A 10,441-nucleotide genomic window follows, 5' to 3' on the forward strand; every position below is an offset into this window, starting at 1 on the left:
GAGCTCCCTGCCTCTGAGAGTGTTCAAGCAGGTGATAGAGCCCTGTCTTTCATCAGTGCATGAAGGGAGATTCCTACGTTTAGTGGATACCCTGATGTTCCTGCCAACCCATATGCTGTGATTCTTCCTTCCCTAAAACTGACTAATCTTCAACTAGGTGCTCTAAGATTAGATATTTCTGAAGGATTTTCTGATCCTGAAATACATAAGACTTTAAAGGAAAAGTAACAGGGTTCTTTTGATTGAAGGGATGGTGATATAATGGCAGACAGATGAGGATGAATTAAACTGAAGAAGTATTTAGGAGAACCCCAAAATGATTCAAAGAGATTTATTTATTTTTTCTTAAATAGTTGACTGTCAAGTTGGTTTCCATATAACACCTGGTGCTCACCCCAACAAGTGCCCTCCTCCATGCCCATCATCCCCCTTCCCCTCTCCTCCACTCCCATCAGCCTTCAGCTTGTTCTCAGCATTCAAGAGTCTCTCATGGTTTGCCTCCCTCCCTCTCCCCAACTATTTTTCCCCTTCTTCTCTCCCATGGTCCTCCATAAAGATCCTCATAATCCACCTATACGTGCAAACATATGATATATGTCCTTCTCTGCCTGACTTATTTCGCTAAGCATAACACCCTCAAGTTCCATCCACATTGCTACACACGGCCAGATTTCATTCTTTCTCATTGCCATGTAGTATTCCATAGTATAGATAAACCACATCTTCTTGATCCATTCGTCAGTTGATGGACACTTAGGCTCTTTCCACGAATTGGCTATTGTTGAAAGTGCTGCTATGAACATTGGGGTCCATGTGCCCCTATGCATCAGCACTCCTGTATCCCTTGGGGAAATTCCTAGCAGTACTATTGCTGGGTCATAGGGGAGTTCTAGTGTTAATTTTTTGAGGAACCTCCACACTGTTTTCCAGAGGGGCTGCACCAGTTTACATTTCCACCAACAGTGTAGGAGGCTGCCCGCTCCTCCACATACTCACCAGCATCTGGAGTCTCCTGATTTGTTCATTTTAGCCACTCTGACCAGAGTGAGGTGGTATCTCAGTGTGGTTTTGATTTGTATTTCCCTGATGAGGAGGGATGCTGAACATCATTTCATGTGTCTGTTGGTAAAAGGGATTTCTACAATGAGTAATTGGAAGCAATCTCAGACATATTTTGAGATTATTTCTGAATTCCATTAGACTGTTGAAACCCAATTATACGAGTTTTCTTATGAATAACACATTTATTATGTCCCAGGTGCTATTCTAAGTGTTTTACACATGTTAACACATTTAATTCTCACATTCCTTTGATCCTGATGGCAAGACCACTGGTAGAAATTTCTATTTGTCATCCAGCCTTATACAAGAGAAACTGAGGTAGAGAGGTTAACTCTCCTGAGGGCAAATAGTAAGTACAAAGGAATTGCAACCAGGCATCCGGGTTCCACAGCTCTTAATCCAAATAGGTCCTGACCAGACCTTTTGTCACCCAATGTCTTGATTTCAGTTTGCAAAAAGTAGACTTTTCAGGGGAATGCGAGGCTGAGAGGGGTCACTGGCACACACGATACATTTCGTGTTGTACTCATGTGATTCTAGGTGCTGCGTGCCACGGGGACCTCACGGAGAAACTCAAACTCCTGTACAAAATGCATGTCTTGCCCGGTAAGTGACCTACACAGAGGAGCCCATGTATTTGTGACCATGACCTGGTTTGAAAGCTCTTTTTCTGATATACAAAATCACTCACTGGTCACTAAGCGTGAACTGAATAGTAATTACCTATATAGGTTCCTGAATCAGTATGTGCTTGATTCCGTGGTCATGTACCTGTTGTAATAGAGGTATGAGGTATGAGTTGTAATAGAAAAGAGCAGATGTCTGCAAGAGAAAGAACAAATAGTGTTTGGTAACTCATGGGATACAGAGGTTGCAGAAGAGAAGAGAATGTAGGACCTGAGATTTTGAGTTTAGAAGGCATCATTTAACACTGACAGAAACAAGTGGGCAAGATGGAGAGGTTTTGAGTTCAGGTTTTAAAAACATTGGCCTATACCTTGGACGTATCTCGCAAACACACACACACACACACACACACACACACACACACACACACACACAAAAGGAGGAGGTTGGCATTAAGGATAGAGACAGGGTAAAGCTGGATTTGAGAATTATCTTAAGTTGCGTACAGTTTCTTAAAATTTGGTTTGTAAGGCAGCATTTCACAGAATTTAGGACAGTCTCATAAAAAGGAAGAGGCAAGGGGACACTTCAGTGTGAGGTTGTTAAAAAGGAAGGCGGAGTGAAAAATGGAGTGAGCCCCTACAACTCCCCCCCATTAAGGCTGTAGAGGCAGTCGGCATTCAGGGCCCCCAGCAATGTGCCCCTTCTCCTCTAGCTCCTCATCCTACCCCATGTCACTTCTTTAGCAATGAAAGCACACTTTCCTTGAGTCACCGCTCTGCCAGTACAAAAGTTACCTCTCTTCCCCTCTCTAGAGCCATCCTCTGATCAAGACGAGCCAGATTCTGCTTTTGAAGCAACTCAATACTTTTTTGAAGACATCACCCCAGAATGCACACATGGTAAGTGACTTTCCTCCCCATAGGTATGGTATTTCTTTTCTACAGAGCCCTCTGTTACTGGAAAAAGTGCCTCCAAAGCTAGTCAGTCAAAGAAGTATATGAATACAGTTGCCTAATACATTACTTTCTTTTCACATTTGTGAAGTCAGGTAACCAACGACTGGGGAGTGGGTACTTTGCCCACTAAAGGGACCACGTACACCATGTCTCACTGGCTTAGAGAAAACATGACCCCTAGAAATATGTATTTTGCTCCCCTCTCCCTACTGTAGTCAGGTTCATTAAGAACATCACCTTGTTATTATGCTGCCATCCAGAATCAGGACACTTGTGTCAGAAAGAACTCTCTTATATCTGTGCATAAGAGATACAGGCTCTGTAATAGATGTCAGCAAACTCCGGCCCGTGGGCCAGATGTGGCCCGTGGTCTGTTTGTACAGCTTGCAAACTAAGAATGGTTTTTACATTTTTAAATGGATTTTAAGAAATCAGAAGTAGAATAGTATATCATGATATGGGAAAATTATATGAAATTTAAACTTTAGTGCCTATAAATAAAGTTTTATTGGAACACCACCATTTCTGTATTGCCTCTGGCTCCTTTCATGCTATGGGTGGTAGAACTGAGTAGTTGAGACAGAGGCAGTGTGGTCTGCAAAACGTATAAAATATTTACTGTCCAGTCTTTTATGAAAAAAATGTACTGACTTTGGCTTTATGTAGTTGTTAGGTCTACGCAGACATGATTCAACTCACTGTATACAATGAGATGTACAAGGCAGTGTCTGACTTGTATGAATCTAGGCAACATCTTCCAGCTTGCTATTGCAGTGACTTATTTACCTTCTAACTCGTCATTACTGCAGCTTCATGGCTTCACCCAAGTCCCAAAGTAGACGTGGGTTGCTTCCGGGTCCTTTTGCCTTTGAACTATTGCCCTTCCAAAGTAAGCATGGTTTAGACCAGCTTTTTGTTTTGTTTTGTTTTTTTGTTTCTAATTGGGGTATTTAACTTACAGTGTTGTTGTAGTTTCAGCTGTGCAACATGACCCAATGATTCTATATATCACTTGTGCTCAGCACAATAAGTGTGGTCACCCTATGTCACCAAACAACATTAGTATAATTGAGTAGAAAGGGGTGAGCCAGACCCAGTCTTATTACTGTTGGCAACACGAGTTGTGAGTAGGATCTTTGGACGGAATGCTTTGCTGTATATTGTTACATAGGTGACCTCAGATAGGTTGTGGCATCTCTGAGCCTCAGTTTCTTTCTATGGAAAATGGAGATGACAGCCGGCATATTGAGTATAGTATGGGTTTAATGAGATGACGTAGGAAGGCTTTTAGCACAGTGCCTTAGCATATCTTACAATATTCTTTGTTTACGATAGTTATTTTGGCTGCAAAATGTTAGCCATATCTTTGTTAGGAAACACTCATTTCAGAAAACTTATTTCAGAATGCTTCAGGAATGGTCACATGCCAGTAGGTTTTAATAATCATTAAAAGTTACTTTTTAAAAACATGTTTTTGGGGGCACGTGGGTGGCTCAGTCGGTTCGGCCTCTGACTTCAGTTCAGGTCATGATCTCACAGTTCGTGAGCTCAAGCCCCGCGTCGGGCTCTGTGCTGACAGTTAGCTCAAAGCCTGGAGCCTATTTCAAATTCTGTGTCTCTCTCTCTCTCTGACCCTCCCCTGCTCATGCTCTCTCTCTCTCTCTCACTCAAAAATAAATAAAACATTAAAAAATTTAAAAATAAAATACAACAAAATCATGTTTTTCTAACTCCCAAATCACGATTGCTTTGTATAGAAATTTAAAAAATATAGATATAGGGGGATGATGGGCATGGAGGAGGGCACTTGTGGGGATGAGCACTGGGTGTTATATGGAAACCAACTTGACAATTAACTATTTAAAACAAAAAAAATAAAATATAGATATAGATATAGATATATAAAGTAAGCTAAAGCTTAAAATTTTATAATACAAAGATAACAGTATCCTGAAATACTTTTGTCATTTTTGTTCATATAACGTATATAATTATAATATATATGCATATATATAAAACTGGGATCAAACTGCCTGTACAATTTTGTATCCTACTTTTTTCACTTAAAATCCAGTGAGCATGCTACCATGTCATTAAACATTCTCTGAAAACCTGGTCTTTATTTACTTATTTTTAATGTTTATTTATTTTTGAGAGAGAGAGAGAGTAGGGGAGGGGCAGAGAGATGGAGACAGAGAATCCAAAGCGGGGTCCAGGCTCTGAGCTGTCAGCACAGAGCCCGATATGGGGCTCAAACTCACAGACTGTGAGATTGTGATCTGAGCCAAAGTCGATCGCTTACCTGACTGAGCCACCGAGGTGCCCCTTTCTGACAACCTGGTTTTTAAATGGCTGTATAATATCTGTTGCATGACCCTACCATACTTGAAAATATTTTTGAATATCTACTTTACTTGTTTCCTAAATCATTTTCAACATTAAGAGGAGAAGAATTTCTCAATGACATATAGTACGTTGTTCTCACTCTGTCTTAAAAGCTGCTGAGATTAACCTGATGCTGAATTCAATGAAGGCCACATACCTGGCAAACCAGCCACCTTTTGGATGATTGACGATGTGCTGGAATGCGTTCTGACAGCTGACAAACTGAATGGGAAGTGGGAGGGGGATTTTCATGCCTCTCCCTTATGAAGTCCTTATGTGCCCGGAGATGTCCTGTTTTAAGAAGTAAAAGGAAAACAGTTAAAAGTGGCTTCCTTGAAAGTCTTTGTTTTTTAATTTATATATTTACTTTGAAGGAGAGAGACAGAGAATGGGGCGGGGTGGGAGGGGGGCCACGGTGGAGCAAGAGAGAAAATCCAAAGCAGGCTCTGAACTGTAAGTGCAGAACCCAATGCAGGGCTCGAACCCACAGACCATGAGATCACGATCTAAGCCAAGATCTAGAGTCGGAAGCTTAACTGAGCCACCCAGGCACCCCAAAAAGTCATCGTTTTGAAATGCCATGTTATGAATATGAATGTTTGTAACATATAACATTTTTTGGGTTTCTTATTTAAAAAGTGAGTTCTTGATCTTTTGCAGAGCCTGGCAGAAAACCAGTCTCATAAATGCACAGTTAAGATGATGATATAACAGAGAGGGCAGGGAAATCAACATTCATTGGACCAACACTACCAGTTTTTAAGAAAGGAAGACTACATGACATCGTTTCTTTAATTCCTAGTTCTACACTGAGCCCCGTTTGGGAAAAATAATTCTGGGGGAATCCATTACTGAGAAATAGGGTTGTCAGGTCAGATATGGAACACTAGTAAATTCTGAATTCGAGATTAACAAAACATTATTTGTTTAGCACAAGTGTGTTCCATGTGATATTTAGGACTCAGTTATACTAAAATACTATGTCATTTATCTCAAATTCAAATTTAACTCAATGTACTGGGTTTTGGTTTTTAGTTTTCTTTGTTTTGCTAAGTCAGGCAACCCTACCTAAAGATTTTTCTATTTTCTGCTGGAAATCCTGAGTGTGGGTTTATTATATAACCTTGTACTTTTTTTTTCTTCTGCATATTTCTTGGCAGTAGTTGGGCTGGATAGCAGGAGGAAACAGGGTGCGGATGACGGCTTTGTTACAGTGAGTCTGCAGCCGGACAGAGGTACAGATCTCCTCTTCTGCGTGTTTCCGTTACTGCTGGGTGAACAGTCGTTTGTGGACGTTTGCATACTTATTTCTTGACATTTGGGTTTTAGGGAAGAGGGCAAATTCTCAAGAAAATCGTAATTATCTGAGACTCTGGACTCCAGAAAATAAATCCAAATCAAAGAATGCAAAGGATTTACCCAAACTGAATCAGGTAAGTGTCTTACATTCAGCTTCTCCATTTTGAACCCTGAAGCTCTGTTTTCCAGTCATAGAAAAAATGTAGACTACGTACCCCTGAAAGATAATGGTAACTCAATAAAAAAAATTAAAAATGAATTAATAAAAGGGAATGCCTTGCCTGGGTGGCTCAGTCAATTGAGTGTCCGACTATTGATTTCGGCTCAGGTCATGATCCTGGGGTCATGGGATGGAGCCCTGCATCAGGCTCCATACTGAGTGTGGAACCTGCTTGGGATTCTGTCCCTCTTTCTCTCTCTCCCTCTATCCCTCTTCCCCACTTGTGCACGCTCTCTCACTCTCTCCCCCCCAAACTAAAACTAAAAATAATTAATTAAAAATTAACGGTAACTTGGAGTGTTTAATTAAGATCTGTTTGGATCTATTCTGTGCATGTTTTTGTGCATCACAAATATGTTCAATCCTGAGAAGGTGACCCCCTCCTCAGAGAAAATGCAAATCACAAAATACTCAGGTTTTAGAGTTTACACATTCTCATTTCAGTTATTAAAAATACTCTCAGATGCTCAGAAGACAAGCTCATGCCATTTTCAAATCACTGTGCTCGGCTCTAAAGATGCCTGACACATTTCTTTTTCCCTTAAGAAGCTGAAATGTAGTGAGGCAGAAAAACCAGTATCAATAATTATAACACAGGATGAAAATGCTGTCTCCTAACAAGAGAGCAGATGAATCACGTGGGTGGGGAGTGGAAGGCATCATTCCTGTCCAGGGACACCGGCAGATGTGTTGTAGGAGAGGGGATTTGAGCTAACCCCGGGGCTGCACGCTGAAGAGTGTTGACAGGACATGACATGAGGTCTGGGATTTACTTACGATACTTGAACAAAGGATAAAAGAGTTAGTGAAGCAGCTAACTGTAGGACAATCATTCTAGACTCTGGGTTCCAACTACATGAAAGTTCATTATGTCATTCTTTCTACTTTCGTGGATGTTAGAAATTCTTCAAATTAAAAAGAACAGAAACAGTAAAGAAACTTTTTTTTTTTTTAAGTTTATTTATTTAGTCAGAGAGAGTGCAAGTGGGGCAGGGGCAGAGAGAAAGAAGAGAGAGAGAATCCCACGCCGCTCCACACTGTCAGCGCAGAGCCCAGTGTGGGGCTCAAACTCAGGAACCGTGAGTTAATGACCTGACCCAAAATCAAGAGTCGGGCACTTAACCAACTAAGCCTCCCAACGCCCTGAATAAAGAGACTTTAAACAGCAGTCAATTGATCTTACATATAGGACTTTTCAGAGTTTTTCCGGAGCCCTCAGGTTAAGTGGCTTTACAGTCCGCTTCAGTCCTGCCTCTATGCTTCCAATGAGACAGCCACATCCTTTGTGTTTTCCCCACTCACTTTCCAGGGGCAGTTTATTGAGCTGTGTAAGACCATGTATAACATGTTCAGTGAAGACCCCAATGAGCAGGAGCTGTACCACGCCACGGCTGCGGTGACCAGCCTCCTCCTGGAGATCGGGGAAGTCGGCAAGCTCTTTGCCCCCCAGCCTGCAAAGGAGGGCGGGAGCGGGGGCAGCGGACCCCCCTGCAACCCGGGCATCCCGGGCGTGCTCTTCCCCAAGAAAGGGCCCAGCCAGCCTTACGCGGTGGAGTCCGTTGAGCCCCTCTCGGCCGGCTTGGCAGTGGAGGGTGAGGAGCACTCCTTGGGAGGGCAGATGGAGGACATCAAGCTGGAGGACTCCTCCCCCCGGGACAACGGGGCCTGCTCCTCCATGCTGATTTCCGATGACGACACCAAGGACGACAGCTCCATGTCCTCGTACTCGGTGCTGAGTGCCGGCTCCCACGAGGAAGACAAGTTGCACTGTGAGGACATCGGGGAGGACACGGTCCTGGTGCGCAGCGGCCAGGGCACCGCGGCACTGCCCCGGAGCACCAGCCTGGACCGGGACTGGGCCATCACCTTCGAGCAGTTCCTGGCCTCCCTCCTGACTGAGCCGGCCCTGGTGAAGTACTTTGACAAGCCCGTGTGCATGATGGCCAGGATCACCAGTGCAAAAAACATCCGGATGATAGGCAAGCCCCTCACTTCCGCCAGTGACTATGAGATCTCGGCCATGTCAGGCTGACACCCACGCCTTCTCTGGGGACGGGGAGGGGAGGGAGGGAAAGGGTTTTTTTTTTTTTTTAACGTTCTGTGTTGGGGTTTCTTTCTTCCTTTTAAATTAAATATTTATTAGTACCCGGCTTGAAGCCTAGTGTTTTCATAATATAATACAATGAAAACTGTTGGAGAAATATTTAAACACCTCGATGTAGGTACAGTACACTGTCGGGGCGGGGGGGGGGGGGGGGGGGGGGGGGGGACCAGAATACAGTTAATTCAGTGAATTCCAAAAAAAGATTAATCTGTCTGTGATATGTGTGTATTTTAACNAAGAGGTGGGTTGATGCCCAGTGTTAAAAGAGCATGTTAGGCTCAAGCTTACCTAATACAATCATGTGGCGGGGGGGGGGGGGGGGGGGGGGGGGTTGGGGGGGGTTGACCAGAATACAGTTAATTCAGTGAATTCCAAAAAAAGATTAATCTGTCTGTGATATGTGTGTATTTTAACTTCTTAATCTTGCTGTTGATCTGTGTACATGGTTTAAAAAATAGTGCTGTTTAATGCTAAATAAGGCAGCAGCCATTTGTGTATTTGGGCTTTTTAGATAAAACTAGAGCCGTCAGGCAAATGAAATGCCACAAACACAAAAATGTTCCTAAAAGGAAAAGGCATTGTCGGCTGGAGTAAATCCTATATATGCCATTTTAGGGAGCATTAGAAGTATTTTTTAAGATTTAAAATATATTTCATAAAAGTCCTCTATTCAAAAATCATATTCAACAGAGGTTTCCTTTCGAGGGGAAAACATTTGAGGCTCTAAACAATTGTGAAAGTGCATATGATTTTTACATGATGCCAGAATAACACTTCTAGCTGATCAATTTGGACCAATACTAGACCAACTTTGCATTAAAAAACTGTTCTGATTATTGAAGTCAGTGGGTCAGAATTCAGGAAAAATGAACAGTCTTTTGTTACAGAGAATCTAAAAATGACAGCAAAGATAGCCGAGGGCTCAGGATTTTGTTTTTTGAGTAAAAGTACTGATGCTTCTGATACTGGATCTTCAGCTTCTTGTTACTCATTGCAAATAAAGCAAAAACTAAACCAATAAACCTTACCATTTCAGTACTCTGCATAGATTCAAGAAATTAAACCATGTATCCTGTATGACCATCTTTCCCGTTAAAATCAATGTCAAGTAGAGGCCATGTAAACTAGAAAACAAAATCTGCAAGATAACATACCTGAATGTTTTAAAGCAGAACTTGTCACTTTATTAAAAGAATAGTATGCTCTATCTATTTCCTGAATGGATGTGGAAATGAAAACTAGCACACCTGCACTTTGGATTCTTGCTTTTTAAAAAAAAAAATTACTATTATAGTTTTGCCTTTTACAGATGTTGAAGGTTTTTTTCTCTTTGTTGACTTCATCATCACGGTCACGTTTTCTTTGCTGATTCAGAGTGTCCCTTTCAACACATTCCTTTATTATGCGTTGTGTTTTTCTTTGAGCTGTTGCTGCTGTTTTTTATTTTGTTTACAGATGATTTTTAAACTGTCAAATGAAGTAGTGTTAACCTCAAGTAGGACAAATGTGAACAAATAAAATATATCCGATATTCAGATACGGCTTTTATCTCTATGCTTGAGTTCCTGCCTAAGGCAATAACATTATTCTTTTGACAACTTTGAGGGGGAAATCATATTTAGGCAACCATTTTGACTGAGTAAATCAACACTTTGAGGCAAATATTTTGAGATCAGAAAGACAGTATGTCGTGGTGTCCTTATTTATTTATTTAAAAAAAAATTTTTTTAATGTTTTATTTATTTCTGAGAGAGAGAGACAGCATGAGCAAGGGAGGCCCAGAGA

The 10,441-nt window shown here is 41.7% G+C and overlaps 1 protein-coding gene across 3 annotated transcripts in view; it reads left to right on the top strand.

Moving 5' to 3' along the window:
* The window catches only part of TBC1D9 (TBC1 domain family member 9), a 115,972-nt gene extending 107,155 nt beyond the window's left edge, over positions 1-8,817 (top strand). For 2 of the 3 annotated variants that reach the window (XM_039249156.1, XM_039249155.1), the window contains 5 exons: positions 1,603-1,668; positions 2,505-2,591; positions 6,194-6,268; positions 6,363-6,466; positions 7,862-8,817. In XM_039249156.1, coding sequence (XP_039105087.1) covers positions 1,603-1,668; positions 2,505-2,591; positions 6,194-6,268; positions 6,363-6,466; positions 7,862-8,584 — 1,055 coding nt within the window. In that variant the 3' untranslated portion in view covers positions 8,585-8,817. The remainder of the gene's footprint in view (positions 1-1,602; positions 1,669-2,504; positions 2,592-6,193; positions 6,269-6,362; positions 6,467-7,861) is intronic. The other variant, XM_039249157.1, reaches the window with a different exon arrangement.
* Positions 8,818-10,441: the final 1,624 nt, after the last annotated feature.

This window comes from Hyaena hyaena, unplaced genomic scaffold (assembly GCF_003009895.1).
Source record: "Hyaena hyaena isolate Hyena2069 unplaced genomic scaffold, ASM300989v1 scaffold_333, whole genome shotgun sequence".
Taxonomy (NCBI): Eukaryota; Metazoa; Chordata; class Mammalia; order Carnivora; family Hyaenidae; genus Hyaena; species Hyaena hyaena.